This window comes from Emys orbicularis, chromosome 2 (assembly GCF_028017835.1).
Source record: "Emys orbicularis isolate rEmyOrb1 chromosome 2, rEmyOrb1.hap1, whole genome shotgun sequence".
Classification (NCBI taxonomy): domain Eukaryota; kingdom Metazoa; phylum Chordata; order Testudines; family Emydidae; genus Emys; species Emys orbicularis.
In genome coordinates this window covers 86,985,064-87,009,989 of record NC_088684.1, presented here as the reverse complement: position 1 = coordinate 87,009,989, position 24,926 = coordinate 86,985,064, and the positions used below count along the sequence as shown (strand labels likewise).

Genomic DNA, 24,926 nt, shown 5'->3' with positions numbered 1-24,926 from the left:
AACTCCCACTGACTTCAAGGGGAGCAGGATCTGCTCCTAAATGCAAATATCACCCAGTTATCCCTGCATTGAGTCCAATAACTTGTGTTTGACTAACCTACATCTTCCAGAAAGGCATCCGGGTCATGATTTGAAGACTTTAAGAGATACAGAATCTACCACTTCCCTTAGTAGTTTGCTCCAATGTTTAATCACACTCATTGTTAAACATTAGTGCTTTATTTCTGATTTGAATTTGTCTGGCTTCAGCTTTTAGCCATTGGATCTTCTTATGCCTTTCTCTGCAAGACTACAGAGTGTTTTAGTACCCCATATTTTCTACCTATGAAAGTGTTTAAACGCCTCTCAATCTTCTTTGTGATAAGCTAAACAGATTGAGCTCTTTAAGTCTCTCATGGTAAGTCTCCAGCCCTTAAAACATTTTTGTGGCTCTTTTCTGAACCCTCTCCAGTTTTTCAACATCCTTTTTAAAACATGGGACCAGAACTGTACGCAATATACCAGTATCAGCCTCACCAATACCATATCTTGGGGTAAAATCACCTCCCTACTCCTTCTCACTATTCCCCTGTTTATACAGCCAATAATCATATTAGCCCCTTTTTGCCACAGCATCACACTAGGAGCTCATGTTGAGCTGCTTGTCCACTATGACCCCTAGATCCATTTTCAGTCTCACTGCTCTCCAGTATACAGTCCCCCATTCTGTAGATATGGCCTACATTTGTTATTCCTAGATGTATAATTTTACATTTGGTCGTATTAAAATGCAGTTTGTTTGAATGGACCCAGCTTATCCTACAATCCAAATTGCTCTGTATGACTGCCCTGTCCTCACCATTATCTATTTCTCTACCAATCCTTTTTATCAGCAGTGATTTTATATTTCCTTCTAGATCATTGATGAAAATGTTGAATAGTGTCAAGCCTAGTACTGATCCCTGCAGAACCTCACTAGAAACCCCCATTCAATGATAATTCCCAACTGACAACAACCTTCTGAGATCTATCAGTTAGCCAGTTCTTAATTCATTTAATGGGTGCTTTCTGATATTGTACAGTATTATTTTTTAATCAGAATGTTGCATGATACTAAGTCAAACTAAGTATATTACATCAATGCTGCTACCTTTATCAGCAGTAACCTCATCAAGGAATGAAATCAGACTTGTTTGAGAACATCTATTTTTCATTAAGACATGTTGACTGGCATTAATTATATTCCTATCTTTTAATTCTTTATTAGATGAATCCCATATAAGATTTTCCATTATTTTTCCTGGGATTGATGTTTGGCTAACTGGCCTACAGTTATTCAGGTCACCCCACTTGCCCATTATGAATATTGGCACAACATTAGCATGCTTCCAGTCTTCTGTAATTTCCCTGGTATTCCAAGATTTATTAAAAATTAACATTAGTGGGCCACAGATCTCCTGATCCAGCTCTTTTGGGACTTTTGGGTTCAAATTATTTTTGTCTGCTGATTTTAAAATGTTTATCCCTAGTAGATGTTGTTCAACATACTTGTTGGTTACTAATGGACTGGAAAGTACTTCATCATCCTCATATGATATGAGTACATCGTCCTGCTTCTTTCCAAATACAAAACAGAAATATGTATTTAATACTTCTGCCTTTTCTGTAGCATTATTAAAAATTTTACCATCTCCATCTAGTAACAGACCTATACTGATGGTAGGATTTCTTTCATTAAAAAAACCCCTTATTTTCCTTAGTCCTGCCAGTCATGGATTTTTCCATGATGTCTTTAGCTTCCCTCATCAATTTTCTACACTTCATAACTTCCAATGTATATCAATAGCTATTTCCCATTTTTTCTATTTGTGATATATTGTTGTTGTTTTTTATTCTAATTGCTGCCTCCAGTTCACAACTGAATTAGGGTGGGCTTTTATATAAAAAGTTGTCCTCTTTCTTGATTGTGGAATCATGACTTTTTGGCCATCTAACAAACTCTTCTTAAAGAACTCCCAATTTTTATTTACATTTTTTCTGTCTAAATTTTTCCTCACAATCAATTTTCCTCAGCTTTGGGAAATTAAATCTTTTGAATCACTAAGTATGTATATTACCAGTTGGGGCTGTCCTCTGGTTGCCAACACTGAATGTAAACAGGTCACAATCACTGGTCCTTAGGCAACCAGCAAGTTCCAGTTCAGTAACTAATTCATTTCTATCCATCATAATTCAGGTACAAAGTAATTACCCCATGTTGTGTGCAATAGCTTTTTGTGTTTCAAAATTCTCTCTATATTTCTAGAATGTCTGATAATGTTTTGCTACTGGCTGCATGAGTCCTCCAGCATATATCTCCTAAACTGAAGTCCCCCAGAATAACAGAAATTTTCTTTCCATACATTACAGACACATGCTTAAGGAGTGACTCATCCTGTTCTCTAATTTAATTCAATGGTCTGTAACAGACACCCACTTTATTAGTTAGCACATTGAACCATATCCATTTAAAATTCTGTGGTTCTAAGTTATCAGTAACTCTAAAACAGGAAACAATGTCTTTAAAGTAGGGTACCACCATTCCACCTCTTAACCCATTCTATCCTTAGTACCGGGTTTACAATGGTTGCAATGCTGCCTTGGTGCCGGGCCCACGCTCAGTAGGGGCCCCACCCCCACTTGACCTCTTCCCCCGAGACCCTGCCCACCACTCGCTCCTCTCTGCCCCCTCCCCTCCACCTGCTGCTTGCTCCTCTCTGTCCCCTCCCCCTGCCTGCAAGCCAGCCACTGGCTCCTCTCTCCCCCCCCCCCGCTTCTCCCCCACCAGCAGTGGGAGGAGCCTCAAGGGGAGAGGCTGAGCAGGGGTGGGGCTTCAGGCAGAGCATGGGCAGGGCCTTGGGGCAGAACATGGGCAAAGTGGGGCCTCGGTCCAGGTGCCGGGGCTCACAAAAGGTTAATCCGGCCTTGTCTATCCTTCCTAAACAGGTGATAACCAGTGATTTTAACACTGCTGATGGGCTATGGAACTTTTTGTCTATAGTTTGAATCTAGTCCAGTTCATTAAGGGCTGAAAGTTTTTCCATCTGTGACATTATCTGGTTAAACTATGACCTTGTAGATCATTGTTGCTACCACTGTTATATAATTGCAACAAATCTTGTACAAAATGTGGCATGTAAGATGTCTATGGAAAGGTTATGATTCGCTGAATATAATTATGCTATTTGTATGCATGTATCATTTTTGTATTTGAAGTTATGAGTATTGGCTCTATACCTGAATTTCAAATGTTTGCTCCTGAGGTAACACCCACAATTTATTTAGCCTGCACATCTTGAAGGGACTATTCAAATTAAATGGCTCATCAAGGAACACTTAACTCACAATGGACCATGGGAGATGCCTATCTACAGGTAATAGACTTTCCTGATATGACTAAGGGCTAGTCTACACTGGCAATGCAAAAGCGCTGCCACAGCAGCTCTTTAACTTGGCTTGTGTGGTCGCGGCAGAGCACTGGGAGAGAGCCCTCCCAGCGCTCTAAAAACCCACCTCCATGAGGGGCATAGCTCCCAGCGCTGGTGCACTGTCTACACTTGCGCTTTACAGCACTGAAACTTGCTGCGCACAGGGGTGTTTTTTCACACCCGAGTGAGAAAGTTGCAGCGCTGTAAATTGCCAATGTAGACAAGCCCTAAGCGAAATTATGCATGGACGTGTGACTTGCCCATGTGACTCCAAACTCCATCTTTTACGTGTAAGTTTGCAAAGTGAGAACAATGGGATTCCCTTCACTTAAGATGAGGTGCTGGAAACATCTCCATTTTGCCTCTTTCCTGCTCAAACCTCTGGACTATGGACTTATACTAATGGGAGCATTCTAACCAATGGACTGAGGACCTTCCAATGATTTGGAAGCAACCAGAGACTTAACAAGCCAGCAGTTTATTCCATCACTGCTACAAGCCTGAACCAAGAACTTTACAATTATTGTATGTATTTGATTCCTTTACCAATTTTAACTCTCACCTTTCTTTCTTTGTATAAATAAACCTTTAGATTTTAGATACTAAAGCATTGGCAACACCATGATTATTGGGTAATATCTGAGTTATATATTGACCTGGGTGTGTAGCTGGTCCTTTGGGATCAGAAGAACCTTTTGTTTGATTAAATTGGTTTTAAATAACCACTCATCATTAAGTTCAGAGTTTTTGGTGGTGATACAAGGACTGGAATGCCTAAGGAAACCGCTGTTCTGATTTCTTGTTAGCCAGTGTGTTGAAACAGAAGTTTACTTGTGTTTACTTGTGTTGCTGGTTTGGTATATCTTATGGGAGAATAACCACCAATTTTGGGGTGTGTCTGCCCTATTTCTCAGCAGTTTGTCCTGAATTTGGTATTCTCAGTTGTGACCCACCGAGGCACAGTTACACCATCTAATGGATGTTTGGTGCCCGCTATATGAGAGGAGTTTGGTGGATCTCATTCCAGCTCTGACATCACAAAATGACCACCACACTTTGCATGTACTGTCAGACTCAGCAGTGAGACCTGAAAATTGCATTGTCATGAATTACTCCTATTACCCCTGAAGGAAGTTCCCCATCAGAGGAAGTTTCCCATCAGATCAGGACTGTGTCCCGCTGGCATGGCAGGGTGTATGGGAAGCATGCCTTTCACGAGCACTAAATCATGCTTTTTTCCCCTAAGCTGAAGTTCATAGTTATTTGTAAATAGGCAAACTCTCTCATTAAAGTTTATAAATGTCACACATGGAGCTGCACAAAACTTGGCAGCTATGTGAAGTGATCCATCTGTCTTTAACATATGCTTCTCCAAACACTCTCTTCAACTACTTAGAGAAGCCTCCTTAAATATATTGACATTAGGAAAAAAATCTCCAGAGGAATTCCTGTAATCTCTGCAAATTCATGCCTCTCTCTGAACTGTTGTTGACTTTATAATGATGAGGAAGTGAAGCAGGGGAAGGGAGGAGAGTGATTTCCTACTTTATTCTACTTTTTGTTTGTTGTCATGCACAAACAGTGGCTGATACTAATGCTTTGTAATTATGGAAATTTAGATGTATATACAAAGTTGCTGTTGTTAGGCCCTTGGTTTCAGTATTTTCTTTAATCAGTGATTCCCTGGTTATTAAACCATATGCTTTCAGAGAGAGGAAATCATGCTTTGCATCAGTTGTTGCAGGAAATAACTGTAGCACCCAAAAGTATGCAAGGTTCTTCATAGAACAAATAAAAAAGACACAGGGTCTTATTCTTTGCAGACTTTTATAACACACCTTAACCCAGTGTGGTTCTTTATTCCTCACTAGTTTGTGAGGTTCAGAAGTCTGCTACTGGATCTTGATTCCTAGTTAAGGGCCCTTGTCCTTTAGTGTAAACCATATGGATTCAAGTGTTTAGATTCAGTGGACTTGGGTTCAGTCCTTGCAGGTGACTCCACCAGGGGTATTGACATCCTTACATCTTATTTAGCCATTTACACCTGTGGGTAAGAAACTATACAATCAGAATTAAAGCACTTTGTATTTGCCTGCACAGGTGTAAATGAGAGTATAAGGCAATGGAGACTCTGGCCCACTGTTCCTGCCATAAAGACTGTACAGTCTAATTTTAGACATGGGCTACTGTGCAGTTAACAAAGAATTGGGAAAGGGGGATGAGGGCTATAGCAATATAGTAACATGATTTCTCGGTCATGGAATATGCTCACTTTGGAGGCAATGTCTTCTGCATGAATGTCACAGACCAGAAGCTGCTTTCACTTGTTTTTTAAACAAAATAATTAGCTTACGATAAATGGCACTTGTTTACATTTTGGCATGTTCAATTAGATTCAGTCCATGGGAAAAACATTGTGCAACGTCAAAAGTACACACATTTTGTAACTAAAAATAAGGATTTCATACATGGGCATTGCAAGATTCCTCACTCTGGTTTTCTAGCTACAAATCTACCTTGAAGCAGAACTAAACTGGCTCACCCTCCTTACTCCTACCCCTAACACATACACTATCCAAGAAATCTGCTCTAAACCTAATCAAACTACTAGACTAAGACCGTCAAGTAAATGTTTGACCAAGGAGTAAATGAACTCTTCCATTAACTACGTACTAAAAAAATCTGTCTTGAAACTGAATTGCAAATGGACTAAAAACTGACAACTGGTCTCATAGGGATATATGGCATGTGTGCTGTGTAAATCAAAAATATATCTGATCCTGTGCTTAAGAAACCTGTTCATAGCGATAAACCAGCCATAAAAGGGGGCCAGCCTCTTTATACAGTGTATTCACTTCATGATTTGCACAAAAAAGGGAACTCAGCATAGAAATAATAATTCTTACTTATTACTTTATTTTTTCAGAGTGTTTAAAAATATTAACCATTTATCAAATGCAAAAGTACCCCTCCAATAAAGCAATCGGAACCACTCAAGAAATACCAAAGTTAAGGTTGAATGTGTAATCTGTATGTTGTAATACCCTCTTTAGTTAGGACAAAGAGTCCCAGCATGTGGGCACCAAACCTCAGTTTTCTCCTGGGAACTGCTGCTCCTACTCATTGCCATCCCTTCCGCCCTTCCCATGGGTGATGCTATACAGTGGTGCTCCCTACAGTGTCTATGGCAACAGGCAGGGAGCACATTGCTTAGCATGGGGTGAAGAAAGAGCATGAGGGAATGTGCAGCTGGAATGGGCAAGGAGGCAATGGGGAGCCCAGAACCGGGGGGGGGGGCAGGGGAACAGCACCGAAACAGTGAAGAGAGAGCAGAGGGATGCCAACACTGGAAGTGGGGAGACAGAAGAGAGAAGATCACTGGGGGAAGAGGTAATTGGGATTGGAAGGGAGGCAAGGACTGGATGTAGACCAAGAGAACTGAGAGTGAAAGAGCAAGAAAGGAGGAGACGAACAATGGGTGTGCGAGAGAAAAGAAGAGTAAAAATGGAAAGCAAAACCAAAATCAACGAGTCTAAAAAAAACCCAGGAGAACAGGGCAAAGAACGGACAGGGAGAAAAGACATGAGGATGCAAACAGCTAGATATGGTAACTTTGCTAGGAAATGTTCCAAAAGGGTGAGCTGGTAATCAAAAATGAGCCATTGGGAACCATTAAGCATACAATAGAATGTATACTGTGCCACAATCTTAGATACACATACAACCTTGTGTATCTGTGGCACAAAGCGTACATGAACCTCTGCTAAGAGAACTACTTAAAGTAAAAACTACTTAAGCAATGTTAGGGCAGTATACTAATTTAGGGCCAGAGTGAACAAGGTCTCTGGGACAAAGGATTTTGGCTACACTGTAGACACAGTAGGGTACACAGCCCCTTAATAATGCACAGCTTAAGGATCCTCCAATCCTGTAGAATTTTGGGAATCCATAGAGGCATTTTAACTCTACTCCGCTCCTAAGCCTCCCCCTTCTTCCTGGTAGAATAGCTCAATCAAGGGCTGTGCTGTCATTCCCTCCATATTGCAGCCCAGCCCTCCCAGGGTGTCTTCACGCTATCCTCTTCTCCAAGGATTCTAGAAACTACAGAGGGGAGTTAATGCTGCAAGAAACATCATTAACTCCCACGCAGATTTCAACTGGGAAGTCTGCCAGGTTGCTAGGGGAGCATCATGCACAAAGCATCTGCTCCCTGACTCCATCCCCCTCTGCCCTAGTAAATTCACTTACATCCCATGGAAATCCAAATGCAGTTTGCCATGGGAGAGTATGCTGAACAAGTTTTGCAATCCCCCCCCCCCTTAATTAACTTTGGGCCCCTTGTGTTTATCTTCTTATTCTTTTGCTTATTCTGCACAGTAGAGAGAAGCATCTGATCCAAGAAAACTACTGTAAATGCAAAAACCTACAGTATGTTTCTGCAACACTAAAGGTGCAAATTTAAATGCACACAGGTCAGACTATGAAAAGATTAAGATTTGCATAATAAAATTAACTTGCATGGACATTGTTATATTACATTTTTATTAGGTTGACTATTAAATATTTACTTTAATATGTAGTGGGCTAAATTCTGCCCTCAGATATGCAGCTGCAACTTCTATTAATTTTTAATAGGGTATGCAAGTACAATTTACATTCATTTTGATGGGAGTTGTGTGAGCATATACAATGTGTCACTATATGCTATTACTGTTACACTCCTCTGCTCTATTACATATGAGGAAACACAGATACACAAAGGTACAGAGAAAACAACCAGATTGTTAACATTTTATATAAGATATGCAAAATAGTCTCTTATACTTAGATTTAAAATAGTTAACAATTGTTTTAAAATTAAGTGCTTTTATTATATTATTATTATAACAAGGTAGACTTCTTTGACCTTGTGAACAAATTCAGATTAGGTCCTGTAGGTATAGATATGTTTTTAACTGGATTAACTGTTTATCTCCATTTGGGTAGGAGATTTATGAGTACAGATTGGGTGATGTCTCTGAGGCTTTGTGGATTCATTTCTTGTTCCAGTTTGTGGTATGTAGTCTGAATTTCCAAGGACATTTTTTCAGAGGTAACAGTACTATTGCAGAGTACCATCGGTGCCTGAACACTTCTCTTCCTGCTGGTTGGTACCGACTGTTTCCTTGACCATTGGAATCACTGGAATTACTTCAAAAAATTCTGAGGGGCCTGATTCTTCTCTCACACTGGTGTAAATTATGAGAGAGTCCTTTGAAATAAATGGAATTATGTCAGCATAAATCAGGAGTGAATGAAAATCAGACCCTGAAAGTCGACTAGAAGGGAGTTGATCACTTGGATGGAGAGTCTCCACAGATTTATGTTTCCTGTCATATAGACCTTATGCCCTTGTACAAACAGTTCAGATACTTCCATGGTGCTTGACATCAGCTGGGTCAGATATTTCATTGCCATTACACTGATTTATACCAATTGAGGATTTTGTCTGGTATCTTAATCTAGTCCTGGTCACCAGAAATAAATCTTACTATGTACAGTTGAAAAGCCTCCTTAAGCCACAAAACTCAGCTACCCATTCATTAAACTTGGGATAGAATGTCTTCTCAAATCCCTTCACCAATATCTTCTGAAGATCGTTATATGGTGATATTGATAAGCTATCACAGGGGTAGGCAACCTATGGCACGTGTGCCAAAGGCGGCACGTGAGCTGATTTTCAATGGTGCTCACACTGCCTGGGTCCTGGCCACCGGTCTGGGGGGCTCTGCATTTTAATTTAATTTTAAATGAAGTTTCTTAAACATTTTAAAAACTTATTTACTTCACATACAACAATAGTTTAGTTATATTATAGACTTATAGAAAGAGACATCTAAAAACGTTAAAATGTATTACTGGCACGTGAAACCTTAAATTAGAGTGAATAAATGAAGACTCGGCACACCACTTCTGAAAGGTTGCCGACCCCTGAGCCATCATTTCCAAGGTCTAATGACTTCCATTATTCAATATTATAAATATAAGTAAGATCAATGCCCAGTGTTGCATCCCTAGTGGGGTGTGCGCAGATACTGCTGACACAGAACCTTAAAATGACCATCAAGGTGTTGTGGTCAGTAACTAAGGTACATTTTCAGCTATATAGTTGTGGAATTTTCATACACCAAAAATTATGGATGGACTCTTTTTCTTTGTACATGATTCTTCTAGTTCTAGAGTCAAAGCCATTCAGTCTCTCCTTATCTTCCTCATAAGCAATACCACAGTGCCTTCTCCATATGCATTGCAAGCTAAATTAAGATTGTCTTAATGCACAAATACATTTCTACTGAATAGCTGCTATTTTCACTTATTAAAAGAAGTACCATTTGATCATCCCCAAAATTTGTAAACTCTTTAGCAAATCATGTAAAATTGATTTTAAATGTATGCTTTCCCCATGCCATTTTTTACTTCAGTCCTTTTTTCTTCCTTTTAGTTTATTTTATGTGGGATCACTGTAGGAATATTTTATACATTAGGGTTTTTGCAAAAACATTTGGTTTTGCTGTGTCATACATTTTCCCTATTTGTTGACCATCTCTACTGCTTAATCATATTTCAAAAGTGAATTGGGAAGTAAAATCTTTAGTCCTAAGCTCACAATTTGCAAATCATTACTTTAAAGACTGAATACAGTCAGAAACTTTTTCTTCTAGTTTCAACAGGGAAATAAGTAAGTCTCCCACTAACAATTTAAGCTAAGCTGTTTGTTAATGCCTGGTTGAGTTCCCATGTAATTTGTTTCATTATGTGGTGCTGCTAAATTTAAGAAACCCAAAACCTTAGGTCCTGTTGCTCATAGGCACATACTTGTTTTTATTCAGCCACATCACTAACAATCACACAGTGCTCTAGCATCAGCAGGTAGAAATCAGCAAGTCTTTGTCTCTGTTTGCTGTCATGGGGTTGGGGTGCATTCCAGACCAGTAAGAGCTTGTGTCACCTACTCTGTAACCCTGAGTAGCTCACACTGCAGAGACCTACAGTAGCAAAGCATTGTGAGGCACCCAGGTTTGCTACTGTAGCTCTCTGCCTGGGATGCTTACAGTCCTCAACAAACATGCAGGTCACACCCTGAGAATCTGTGTGCTATGCAGTCAGCCTTGGTTCAGCAACTCTGATTCCAGCAACCTGTCTATTGATGGATGCCAAAGACAGCTTCTGTCTTTGCTTATATCTTCTAAAGTTCAATGACTTTGTTCCAAGAGGCAAGATGACCTTATGCTTTTTCCCCTTCCTGTGGGTTTCCCATCCCCCCGTATGTAAATAGGGCTTCCGTTGTTTTGATTCCACCATACTTAATTTACCTAGGAGACAGGTAAATAGCTGCCTTCTCTCCTGTCTGAGAGAGAACTTGTTTCTCCCTGTTTGGTGACAGACTTGAAAACACATCAAGTATCCATATTTCCTTATATAATATTAATACATAAATTTCACAATAGTAATCACCAGTGTGACATTAGCTTTCAGAAAAGACCTCTCTAAACACTTTTATAATACAGCAATATACAGAATCAGTTGAGTCTATTGCTTATCATTTGAGGTTCAGCACCCCTGTCTTTATAGATCAGTAAATCTTTGAAATGTAGTCTCTGAAAAGTAAAAAACAGATCAAGCTTCTCTCTTCTGCTGGGTATAGATGCCAGGTTGTTTCATCCCCTACTTGTTAGCTTTGCTTACCTAATATGTAAAAATGGACCTTGATTGTCTTTGCCTGATGAGCTGGTCAGAGAAGCAAACACATTCCTTTGTCTAGGGCAGACCTGTTCACTAACTTCCTGACATGCCTGGTTTAAATACACTTTAATAATTTTTCAGCATATATTCATAACTCTTAATACACACCATGTACATATATTCCACAAGAATATTAATGAACAGTGAATTATTAGTTTTCAAATGATACCTCAACGAATATTGTGTACGAATTATTACAACAGTGTGTAGGGTGTGAATATGAGGTGCTCAGGGTCACATCCACATCATTGCCAACTTTTGTATCACATTGTACAGTCAGAATTTTGTGTATAAGAAAACATTAAGCTTAAGGTTTTATATTAACAATGAACCATACTTTATTTTTCATTCCTCAAACACACAATGGTACATCTACACTGCAAAAAAACCCAACAAAAACCACAGGAACTAGTCCCAGAGCCTGTGTCAAATGACATGGACTTGTGCTGTGGGATAAAACTAACAGTGCAGACATTTGGGTTTGGGGTGGAGCCTGGTTCAGAGACCCAGTGAGGGAGGGGTCTCCAAGTACAGGCTCCCTCTGGAATGTTTACCCTGCTATTTTTAGCCACATAGTGTCAACCTGAGTCAGCTGACACAGGCTTTGAAACAGACTCTGTGGGGTTGTTTTTTCTTTTTGCTGTGTAGACGTACCCAGTTTCTGCAAACTATTCTGGGTAGTATGCATGTATTTCCTGTATTAAGTAGTACTACAAGAGTTACCACTGGGGGGACATTCAAACACGTAGTACATAACACAAAGAAAAGGTGGAGAAAAAACAAATTGCAACACCTGCTGTGTCACTGAGTTGTGCAATTGTTTTTTCTTCACTGAGAAGTTCTTTAAAGGACTCTACTTATTTGTATGGCAGTAGTAGTATCTAGGAGTGTGCAATAGACAGGTCCCCACTATTCTATCCACTTTACAAACCCATCAAAGCTTGCTTCTGCAGTAAAGCACTTAAAATCTAAAACAAAACAACAGGTGGATATAGCAGCTAGAAGGAGCACTAAGAAACAGTGAGACATTATGGGTCAGCACAACAGGCAGTGGTTTCAGCATACCAGCTGCTTATCTGTTGTCAAGATTGTTCTAGGTATGATAGTAAAGAAGTTTTAAGGGGGAATTTGAAGGAAGAAAATGAGATGTCTTTGTAGATGTTTAAGAGATGCTCCCTTCATGCATGAGGAAACTCAGAATTTGTGTTTTCCAGAAAATCAGCTCATAACATTAGTTTAGTATAGTTAAAGCACTACTTCTTGGTTATAACCTACCCATATTACTGTTAAATCCTAAGGTTGCCAACCTTTGGTATCCAGTGGCACAGTGAGGAGTTATTTCTATTGTATCTGCAACTGATGGACAACAAGCTTTAACAGTTAAAAGATGTGCTCAGGTAGAAAGAAAATTAACAGAAATATATATATATCATTACATAAAAATATCATGGAGGAGTGAGACACCAGAATAAGGGTCAACAATTATGAAGGTAGTGAATCAAGTCACTTTGTTTCTCCCACAGTATGAGCTGATTTTTCTAATAAGTTTTTATTGCAATATTCTCTGGCATTCTTTGTCAAAAATGGTTCCTAAGTCAGCAGCTATGTAGCCATCAAGATTCTGCATTAATCTTTTCCAAATCAGTTTCTGCTTTTGTGCTATTCTAAAAGATTTAGGCATTATTTTGTAACATTTTAAATTTACCAGCAATTTATTTCACTGAACATCTTGCCATCTGGCTGGTATTTTAAGAGCTCATTTTTCATTTGGAAACAGAAGAGAACACAAGATTGGTAATGAAATAAATTGTCCTGGTTGTTCAGTGGACATATTATTCTTACAAAAATTGAAACCCTAGCATAGGTGCTGGAATCGGGGGCTGGCTTAAAGTGGTTTTCATCATATACAGGGTTTATAGTTTGGCCCAATGGCTCTCAGCACCCTCACTATACAAGTTGTTCCAGCGACCCAATTGAAGCAATTGAAAGTGATGTTCTCAGCAGTGATGTGATTCCAGGCCCCTTCCTCTGCTGTGGCGGAGAGATGGGTGATAGGGCAGGTGTTATAGTGAGAAAAATATATCCACATGGGCATTGCTCGTGTTCCTCTTACCTATCAGGCAGGTGGTTTGTGGGCGCTGACCCAAGTTTGGCCTTGTCGCCATCACACAGGCGCACGGCCAAGGGGCACTTTGCTAATGATCAGCCTCCCCTGCTAGTTCTGTTACTGCCCCGCAGGTTTCCTTCGCCCTCCCCCCGCCTCTCCCCCGCTACAGTCAGGCCCGGCCGGAGAAAGCTGGGCCGCCGCACCCCCTTCAGCCCACGTACACCCCTGTTACAGGAGCGGGAGGGGCAGCTGGGGGCCCCGCTACAACTGCCCCCGCAGGAGGTGGCACACGACGCTCATCCTCCTCCACCAGCCGGGCCCGCGGGGAGTGGCATCACCTCGGCCAGGCGCTGCGGGTATGGGCGCGAGGCGGCCCCGCTCCCCTGCCGGACCCACACCCAGGCCGCGCGGCGACCGTTACCCCACTGCACCTCCCCAGCTGCCCTGAACTAGGGCAGCCAGCCCAGCTCGCTGCCGCGCTGCGGGACGGCTCCGTGAGGCGGGCGGGCGCCGAGCTCGCGCACCCAAGCGTGGCCGGGCGGGTTCACGAGAAAACGGCTCCTTCTTTTGGCGCCCGCTTCGGGATGACGTCACCGCCTCGCGGCCGCGCGAGCCTCACAGTCGCCGCGGCGCGCGAGCGCCACCCCTCGTCTCGCACAGCGCGGCCCGTGAGGGAGGGGGGACCCGCCCGCGAGAATGAGCAAGTCCCCCTGCCCCCACTCGGCAGGCGCGCCCTGCCCGCACCGCGCATGCACGTACCCCGGCGCGTGCGCGCACTGGATGCTCGTGCAGGAGGCGGCGGTGACGGCCAGAGAGACGCGCGCAGACCCCCCCCCAAAGCCCCCGTCCCACCAGCAGCAGCGTCCCCGCGAACTGCGGCACTGAGCGCGGCGGCGGCGGCAGCAGGTAAGCGCGGTTCCCCCGCATACACACGGCGGGGCCGCTGCGCGCGCTCTCGTCACTGAGGCTGCTGCCCGTCAGCCTGGCCGGCTCGCGCCGGAGACATGGAGGCGCCACAGACGCGCCCGCCGCCGCCAGCCGCAGCAGCCGCCGCGCGCCGCTGCTTCCCCCCCTCCTTCCTTCCCGACGCGCGCGAGGAGACGCCGCCGCCGCCGCGCGCCAGCCCCGAGCCCACTGCAACAAAGGGGAGCGGGGCCGCCGCCTGCGCGCCCCGGCCCGGCCCCGCGGGGCCGCCGCCGCTCTGCAGGCGGGAGGGGGCGGGCAATGCGCGGGCACCGCGCGGGGGATCCCGCCTCCGCCTGTCCCCGGCGCAGCCCCGAGAGGCGGCGCGGACGGGCCCGGGCTGGCGCTGCGAGGCTCGCTCTGGAGAAGAAGCCGGGCTCCGGCCCCTAACAACCCGCAGCGAGGAGCAGAGCCCGGCAGTGCCCGCCTGGCGCCGCGCACCGCCATGGCCCGCGCACCTGGACTCTGCCGCGGCCCCGGGGACGCTCGCACAGCTGGCTCCGGGCGCACGCACTGGGCCAGGGACACCCAGGCCCGTGGGCGCACGCCGGGCTCGGCCCCTTACTCGCGTGTTCGCCGCAGTTAGGTGCGCGCCGCTGCCTAAACCCAGGTGATTTGGTGAGCGAGAAACACCACGTGGCTTCATGCAGTTTTGTTGTTGTTTTACGTTAGGCCCAGTGACCGGGATGCTTTAGCGCTGAGTGCTGTGTGTACACCACAGAACAAAAACAAAAACACACCCCTGCCTCTGTGGGGTGGGGAGGACAGCTGTTTAAAAAGGGCAAAACAAAACATTATTTTACTTGCCTGTTTAAAAAAAAGTGACCCTTATTTAAGTGGAATTTTACACAGTTGCCTCATACTGCACACCAGCTCCATAGTAGGCACCACAGTGCATGCTGCAAGATTACAAGCATTGAAAGAAGCTAGCAAATTTTCTATTTTCGGTTTGTACACACCTGTGCATTTATATAGATTAATAGTTTCCAAGGCCAAAAGGGACCATTGTGATCATCTAGTTTGATCTCCGGTATAACACAGGCTAGAGAACTTCCCCAAAAACAATTCTTAGAGCAGATCTTTTAGAAAAACATCCAATCTTGATTTGAAAATTGCTGGTGATGCGTCCCTCATGACCGTCACTGTTGAAAATATATGCCTTATTTCCTGTCTGAATTTCTCTAGCTTCAACTTCCAGCCACTGACTCAGGTTATACCTTTCTCTGCTAGATTGAAGAGCCCCCTCAATATTTGTTCCCTGGGTAGGTACTTAGAGATTTGATAATGTGTTATGTATACACTATTTCAGTTTTCCCATAACAATCTGTTAGGTTGAAAAGATGCTTATCAATGGGACAACAGAAAAACTCTTAAATTTTAAATCAGTGTTTTGTTTATACAAAAAATGACAAGACATGCTATTGACCATTAACAGGGACTCTTTACTATTTGTAAAAAAGTTAGTTCCTAGTCCCATAGTTTTTAAAGTTGTTCTTGTTTTCTTTTGAACATTGAAATTGTTCTGTACGCCTTTCATACCTGATTATTTTAGAACGTCATTACTTGGGGGGGGGATCCTGATCCATAAAAGGACTTAGGCGCCTAAGGCCAACATTGATGTGCCACTGAGAGCCTCAGAAATGCCACTCAGCTGCCACCTAACTCTCCGTAGGTGCCTAAATTCCCTAGGCATCTAAATTTCTATTGTTAAAGTCCCCTGGGTGCCTAAGTTTCTGCCAATGAACATGTCTCAGTCTAGGCCAGAGGTGGGCAAACTACGGCCCGTGGGCCACATACAGCCCGCGGGACCCTCCTAGAGCTCCTGGCCCAGGAGGCTAGCCCCCATCCCCTCCCCTGCTGTTCCCCCTCCCCTGCAGCCTCAGCTCACTGCGCCGCCAGCGCAATGCTCTGGTTGGCTGGGCAGCACAGAGGGCGGAGAACGGGGGGGGGGGGTTGAATGGGTGCAGGAGTCCGGGGGGCAGTCAGGAAGGAGGGGGGGTTGGATGGGGCGGCGGGGGCAGTTAGGGGTGGGTGTTTTGGGGGCAGTCAGGAGACAGGGAGCAGGGGGGTGAATGGGGCAGGGGTCCCGGGGGGGGCCATCAGGGAACGGGGGGTTGGATGAGGCAGGAGTCCCAGGGGGCCCGTCAGGGGACGAGAAGCAGGGGGGGTCAGATAGGGGTCAGAGACCGGGCCACACCTGGCGCTTTGGGGAGGCACAGCCTTCCCTAACCAGACCTCCATACAATTTTGGAAACCCGATGTGGCCCTCAGGCCAAAAAGTTTGCCGGCCCGGTCTAGGCGCTCAGGAGACCATCTCATGCCTAAGCCCCAGCAGGATCCTCAAACTAGGTGTTCCCTTGCTTATATTGCCTGCAGTTCCCAATCCAGTAGGAGTAGATGTTGTCAAAGCATGCCTAACCCCACACAAAACAGCTAGGAGGTGGAGGTGGTGACACTGTCCCCATTATAATTTTAGTCCTGAGGTTTGGCACCTAACTCTTCCCATGAATCCTCAGGCAAACAGTATGTTTGTTTAAATATGGTTAAATGTAAATGTATACATTTAGAAACAAAGAATGTAGGTCATACTTTCAGGATGAGGGACTTTATCCTGGGAAACAGTGACTCTGAAAAAGATTTGGGGATCATGGTGGATAATGAGATGAACATGACCTTCCAGTTTGATGCTGTGGCCAAAAGGAGGGCTATTGCAATCCTTGGATGCATAAACGGGAACCCGAAGTAGGAATAGATAGGTTATTTTACCTCTGTATTTGACACTGGTGCAACTGCTGCTGGTGTCTACAATTCAAGAAGGATGTTGATAAATTGGAAAGGTTTCAGAGAAGAGCCATGAGAATTATTAAAGGATTAGAAAACGTGCTTTCTAGTGATAGGAGCTTAATCTATTAAATTTAACAAAGAGAAGGTTAAGGGATAACTTGATTACAGTCTGTAAGCAGGGGTGCTGGAACCAGAGGTGCTGGGGTGTGTGTGCCAGCACTCCCTGGCTTGAAGTGGTTTCCATCATATACAGGGTTTAAAGTTTTGTTCAGTGGCTTTCAGCACCCCCACTATAAAAATGGTTCCAACGCTACTGTATGTAAGAACCTACATTGGGGACAAATATATAATAAATCTATTCAATCTAGCAGAAAAAGGTACAACATAATCCAATGTCTGGAAGTTGAAGCTAGACAAATTAAGACTGGAAATAAGTTGTAAATTTTTGACAGTGCGGGTAATTAACCATAAGAACAATGTACCAAGGGTTGTGGTGGATTCTCCATCACTGGTAATTTTTAAATCCTAAAAGATACACTCTAGGAATTATTTTGGGGACATTATATGGCCTGTGTTATACTTGAGGTCAGACTAGATGATCACAATGATTCCTTCTGGCTTTGGAATCTATGAGTTTTATGGGGAGCCTAGGCCCCTAACTTGGGGCTGTGGATTCCATTGTGCCTTTAGCGCACAATTCTGCAGCTGTGGTGTATTTTTATAGCTATTTCCTAACCACCCATGCAATTCATAGATCAAATACTGTTTGCTATAAAATTAGTCAAAACTTAATTTCATTTAAATTTTACTTTAACAAAACAAGTTGTATAGTTTTTAACTGCTTGAAAATGTGAGAATAGACACTTAATTTCCTGAATAACTTTTAATATTGCTGAACATGTTATTTAATTATGTTACTTAATTTGAGAAACAGATTAAGATAGTGTATAATTCTCTGTTCTTACCTTCTCCAATGTTCTTTCTTTCAGGTTCAGAGTGCCCATAATAAGGATTAGTCTTCTGTCAAAAGTTTAGTGATTGATTATTAAGAAAATTTCCTGCATTGTTCATGGTACGGCTTAACATTTTATATTTTGTATTTAGTTTGGGTTACAATGGTAAATGGTTATTTTATGTACGTTTCTAGAGCTTATATGTTTTAAATGTGTAAATACTTATTGACATTTCTTTTTGTTATAAGAAATATGCAAATTTAAATATGCCGGTTAGAATTACAAAAGCAGATTTAATGTAAATATGTGAGTAAATTTATATTTCCTTACAAATAAAATTGGTCAATGAAAAAAAATACCATTTTTTTTCTTCAAAGTATGTACATGGTACTAGGTGAAAAAGAGACTTAACATTAATATTTTTTACAGTCTGGAGGACATGTTCTGATCAAATTAAGCTAATGTTTTCATTTGATAATTCTTATTTTTTATTTTGTAGATGACACTTAGAATCATATCTTATGAGTTAGTGTTTTAGTAAAAAGTCAAGACTTTTTTTTCTCTCTCTCTCTCCAGGAGTTTTTCATCAGTATGTCTGAAAGCATTAAATATAATGATGATGATCACAAAACTGTGTTTCTGAAAACATTAAATGAACAACGTCTGGAAGGAGAATTTTGTGACATAGCTATTGTGGTAGAAGATGTGAAATTCAGAGCGCACCGGTGTGTGCTTGCTGCATGCAGTACCTACTTCAAAAAGCTTTTCAAGAAACTGGAGGTTGATAGCTCATCAGTAATAGAGATAGATTTCCTTCGTTCTGATATATTTGAAGAGGTTCTAAATTATATGTATACTGCAAAGATTTCAGTTAAGAAGGAAGATGTAAATTTGATGATGTCATCAGGTCAGATTCTTGGTATTAGGTTTTTGGATAAACTTTGTTCTCAGAAACGTGATGTATCTAGTCCCGAAGAAAACGCCCAATCCAAGAGTAAGTATTGTCTGAAAATAAATCGTTCTATTGGAGAATCTAATGATAACCAAGATGATGAGGTTGAGGAAATTGGAGATCATGATGATAGCCCATCAGATGTAACAGTAGAAGGAACTCCTCCAAGTCAGGAAGATGGGAAATCCCCTACTAATACACTAAGAGTTCAAGAAGCAATTCTAAAAGAGTTGGGGAGTGAAGAGGTTCGAAAAGTAAACTGCTATGGTCAAGAAGTGGAGCCCATGGAAACAACTGAATCAAAAGACTTAGGATCTCAAACCCCTCAAGCTCTAACATTTAATGATGGCATAAGTGAAGTGAAAGATGAACAGACGCCAGGATGGACAACAGCAGCTGCTGACATGAAGTTTGAGTATTTGCTTTATGGTCACAGGGAACAGATTGCATGTCAAGCATGCGGTAAGACATTTACTGATGAAGCACGATTGAGAAAACATGAAAAGCTCCATACTGCTGATAGACCATTTGTTTGTGAAATGTGCACTAAAGGGTTTACCACACAGGCTCACTTGAAAGAGCACCTGAAAATCCATACAGGTTACAAGCCTTATAGCTGTGAGGTGTGCGGAAAGTCTTTTATTCGAGCTCCAGATCTGAAAAAGCATGAAAGAGTCCATAGTAATGAAAGGCCATTTGCATGCCATATGTGTGATAAAGCTTTCAAGCACAAGTCCCATCTAAAAGATCATGAAAGAAGACACCGAGGGGAAAAACCTTTTGTCTGCAGCTCTTGCACTAAAGCATTTGCTAAAGCATCTGATCTAAAAAGGCACGAGAACAATATGCACAGTGAAAGGAAACAAATTACTACAGCCAACGCCATCCAGAGTGAAACAGAACAGTTACAGGCGGCAGCCATGGCAGCTGAAGCAGAGCAGCAACTTGAAACTATAGCTTGTAGTTAAAGACAAAAGCAGAAAACTTTATCCAAAAAGTAACTTAAGAAATTAAATTGAACAAAAATTTAAATGTTGAAACATGTTTAGACTGATCATTGTCTTTTCAGGATAAAATATTTTTAGAGGGATTGAACACTGCATAGGAGCATATAGCAGTGCTTGGTTAGGTATTTTAAAATACTTCAAAGATATGTATTCTTAGAATATAAAAATAATTTTGTTATTAGCACTAACATGTTTTAATTTCAGAAAACGAGGAAATCTCTATTTGATGTTTTAGTACAACCTCTGCATACTTGTCCTTTGTACACATTAGTAAAACCAATGAGGTAAATTATGTCTAACAAAACTGAAATTTGTAGAAAAAGTTATAAGTATGGGAACAAAATATTATTTTTTTAAAAAAGAATTTTTGGGTGTAGTTATGCAAGAAGCATATAGTACACCTAGAACCCATGAAAATTCATCTGTTGGAATCCTGACATTTTTATTTCCTCCTTTTTCCTCATTCACTGTACTTATTAGCTATTAGTGCAGCAGGTTGGCAATTTTGGGTAATTGGTCAAGCGGAGTTATCCTGCTTCTTTGTCCACCCCCTTAAATTCCTCTCTTTAATCTAGCTGGTGCATACAATACTTGCTCTTCTAAAGGTTAGACTTTTCACATTCATAATAGCCTAGATGTGTCCCCTGGATCAACAAATGGAGAGGACACCGCACTCATCTACCCTTTCTGTGTAGAAAGGAGTAGGGCTCAGTTGCCTCCATATACTCTTCAGAGGCCTTTTCATGCAGTATACGAGAGATGGACTGGAGGTGGGAGGGAGGGCAAGTGGGCAGAATTTGTAGAGAGAGATATTGTTCCAAATCTGGCCCCATGAAAATTAATCAAAGATAATGCAATCTGAGACTGTATTGTCTTTGTCATGTAGCTTCCCCTCACTCTCCCTAGGACAGCCGAGGCAAAGGGATGCACAGGCACAGACTCCGTGGGTGCTTTGTTTGTTTGGGGATTTTTTTGGGAGGGGTTGGGAAGGGATTGTTAATTGTTCCTTAACTTACCACAATCTCAACAAAACTTCTAAAATACTACAGACTGAGCTGTCTCCTATATATGGAAATAGGGAGTCACAACTTCACAATATTAATTGTTAAAATGATCCTAAGGAACATGAATACTTCTTTATTTTAAGTGTAAATATAATTATTATCAATGTTATATTTCAACTATAAATGGGCAAAAATGCACTCTTTTGCACATCAGGTTGGAATAAATTGGTCACTTAAGAGACCCATGACATATAAAAGTTGTCAGACAAGTATTTATAAATTATTGTGTGGTAAATCACCTCTTGCATTTCTAAATAGAAATTGAAAATAACATTTTTGTAACTGATCATTTTTGTTACAACTTCATTGTGTATCTTTCATGTAATCAACAGTTTTAGCAATTATATTAAAATACCAACAATAGTTTGAAAATTGTTCTGTAAATAAAACATGAATTGAATATTTTAGAATATGTAAATTTTGGACTTTGTCCTATATATTTTTTTAAACGTTTCTTCATTTTACATTTAGCGGTTTTAGTTTGTAAACCAACTATCCATTTTATATTTGTGCAATGTCAAATAGTAAGTACTCATTTCTTTTTATAGCTTCCCACAAAGGAAGACACTAAATTAATAGTGTACAAGTATTTTGCGGTTTGTTATATGTAAGCATAGATAAAGATGGTAGATTCAGAATTTGAGCTGCACCTTTCTTCCCTGGTGCTTGCAAAGTTTTAATTTTGTTTGTTTTTTAAAACACAGTTCACCACTTGTAAAACACCATAAAATAATTAGCTAATGTGTACACCATTAAGGAATGAGGAACAGATTTGTTTCAGGTTTTCAAGAATTTAATAGCTATAGTGAGATAAAAATGTTTTAAACTTTATTTTCAGTCTTTTTTAAAAATAGCTGCAATATTTCCCCCTGTATATTCTTTGTTTTGGTATAATTTCAAAATATGATCAGGCATTGCAGTGGAAAAAACAACAGTATACATACTGTAATAATTACAATTTAAATAATTCGGGGCTCAATCCTGCAGTCCCTCAGTCACAGCAGTACATCCATTGAAAGCAATGGGACTACAGCTAGGACCTTTCTGCTAAATTTTAGTTACCTACACTCCACAATTTCTAGAATCACTATATATTCCAGAGAATAGTAGTGATGAGGTTCTTCAAGAAAGCTAGTATTTAGAGACAGATTTTGTCTTAAGAGCTTTGCTGAATCGGGACCTCAGCGCACTACACTTTTCTTTATACAAGTAATTTACTCATGCTTGATTTCCTTTAGGATGTTGAGAGATAAAAGTGCAATCTCTTACCAAAACGAAAAACCCGTGCATGTTTTTCAAACTTGATAATTTGGCAAAATCAAAAGCAATTTACACTAGAACAGTGAGACAAGGTGGGTGTTGGTGAGAGAGACAATCTTTCATTGATCCAGTAAAAGATATTACCTTACCCATCTTGTCTCTGTAATATCCTGGGACCAACACGGCTACAACAACACTACGTACTAGAACACTGAGGCATTTATCTTCCCTGAGGACTATTTTCTCTGCCAAATTTCAGCTTTCTGTCCCCAACAGAATCTATTCTATACCTGTTCAAATACATAGGGGGGTTGTTCTTTTTATTGGGAATTGTATACTTTCTCCTCTCCTTTCTAAAAAAGACCTGAACAACTTTTGCTCACTTTCCAAAATATTTCAATCTCAGACATTGACTAGGCTTGGAAAACTTCTGCCCAAAAGTGAAAATCCTAGAAGGAGTCTTAGAATGGAAATGTATAGGTGATGTTAGCTATAAGCTGAAGTTAATATTCCAAATAAATTAAAAGTTTGTATACTTACTCATTTCCAAAGACAGCTGGCACTGTGTCAGTTTCACAGAGTGAAATCCTGGTTCCACTGAAGTAAAAGAGAATTTTTCCATTGACTTCAATGGGGCCAGGATTTCCGTCAATACATGCAACAAGTTACCCAGAAAAACGGTATAATGTATAAAAAATAGGACTGTCAAGCGATTAAAAAAATTAATTGCGATTAATCATGCGATTACAAAAATTAATCGTGATTAATCGTACGATTAATTGCGCTGTTAATAATAGAATACCATTTATTTAAATATTTTGGATGTTGTCTACATTTTCAAATATATTGATTACAATTACAACACAGAATACAAAATGTACAGTGCTCACTTTATATTTATTTTTGATTATAAATATTTGCCCTGTAAAAAACAAAAGAAATTGTATTGTTCAATTCCCCCATTATAAGTACTATAGTGCAATCTCTTTATCATGAAAGTTGAAGTTACAAATGTAGAATTATGTACAAAAAAATCTGCATTCAAAAATAAAACAATGTAAAACTTTAGAGCCTACAAGTCCACTCAGTCCGACTTCTCATTCAGCCAATCACTCAGACAAACAAGTTTGTTTATCTTTGCAGGAGATAATGCCGCCCGCTTCTTGTTTACAGTGTCACCTGAAAGTGAGAACAGGCATTCGCATGGCACTGTTGTAGCAGGCGTTGCAAGATATTTACGTGCCAGATGCACTGAAGATTCATATGTTCCTTCATGCTTCAACCACCATTCCAGAAGACTTGCGTCCATAATGCTCGATAATGATTCAAAAAGTGCGGACTAACACATGTTCATTTTCATCATCTGAGTCATATGCCACCAGCAAAAAAATGATTTTCTTTTTTGGTGGTTCAGGTTCTGTAGTTTCCGCATTGGAGTATTGCTCTTTTAAGAAATCTGAAAGCATGCTCCACACCTCGTCCCTCTCAGATTTTGTAAGGCACTTCAGATTCTTAAACCTTGGGTCGAGTGCTGTATCTATCCTTAGAAATCTCACATTGATACCTTCTTTGTGTTTTGTCAAATCTTCAGTGAAAGTTTTCTTAAAATGAACAACATGTGCTGGGTCATCATCAGAGACTGCTATAACATGAAATATATGGCAGAATGTGGGTAAAACAGAGCAAGAGACATACAATTCTCCCCCAAGGAGTTCAGTCAGAAATTTAATAAATGCTTTTTTTTTTAATGAGCGTCATCAGCATGGAATCATGTCCTCTGGAATGGTGGCTGAAGCATGAAGGGGCACACGAATGTTTAGCATATCTGGCACATAAATACCTTGCAGTGCCAGCTACAAAAGTGCCATGCGAACGGCTGTTCTTGCTTTCAATTGACATTGTAAATAAGAAGCATGCAGCATTATCTCCCTTAAATGTAAACAAACTTGTTTGTCTTAGCAGTTCGCTGAACAAGAAGTAGGACTGAGTGGACTTGTAGGCTCTGAAGTTTTACACTGTTTGGAGTGAAGTTATGTAACAAAAAAAATCTACATTTGTAAGTTGCACTTTCATGATAAAGAGATTGCTCTACAGTATTTGTATGAGGTGAATTGAAAAATACTATATCATTTTACAGTGCAAATATTTGTAATAAAAAATAATATAAAGTGAGCACTGTACACTTTGTATTCTGTGGTGTAATTGAAGTCAATATATTTGAAAATGTAGAAAAACATCCACAAATATTTAATACATTTTAATTGGGATTCTGTTATTTGACAGTGCGATTAAAATTGCGATTAATTTTTTTGAGTTAATCACATGAGTTAACTGCGATTAATAGACAGCCCTAATAAAATATATGAAATCACAAAGTGATACTGTAGATACAAGAATATTGTGCATGATACAGAAAAACAACTTGTTTAACTAAAATATTTATTTCCTTGGTCCCAGAATACAAAAAAAAAAAAAAAAAAAAGTAAAAATAGTCTCACTAAAGGGATCTGATCCTGTAAACAGTTACACTTCTTCTTTGGCCTGGTCCACACTAACCCCCCACTTCGGACTAAGGTACTCAAATTCAGCTACGTTAATAACGTAGCTG

The 24,926-nt window shown here is 40.9% G+C and overlaps 1 protein-coding gene across 1 annotated transcript; it reads left to right on the top strand.

Annotated features, from left to right (window-relative positions):
* The first annotated feature begins 14,857 nt into the window (after window positions 1-14,857).
* ZBTB14 (zinc finger and BTB domain containing 14) lies at window positions 14,858-20,004 on the top strand. Its single transcript, XM_065399759.1, has 3 exons — window positions 14,858-14,916; window positions 18,072-18,154; window positions 18,612-20,004. The coding sequence occupies exons 2-3, from the start codon at window positions 18,152-18,154 to the stop codon at window positions 19,953-19,955; spliced, it is 1,347 nt and encodes a 448-aa protein (XP_065255831.1). The 5' UTR covers window positions 14,858-14,916; window positions 18,072-18,151; the 3' UTR covers window positions 19,956-20,004.
* The last annotated feature ends 4,922 nt before the right edge of the window (window positions 20,005-24,926 follow it).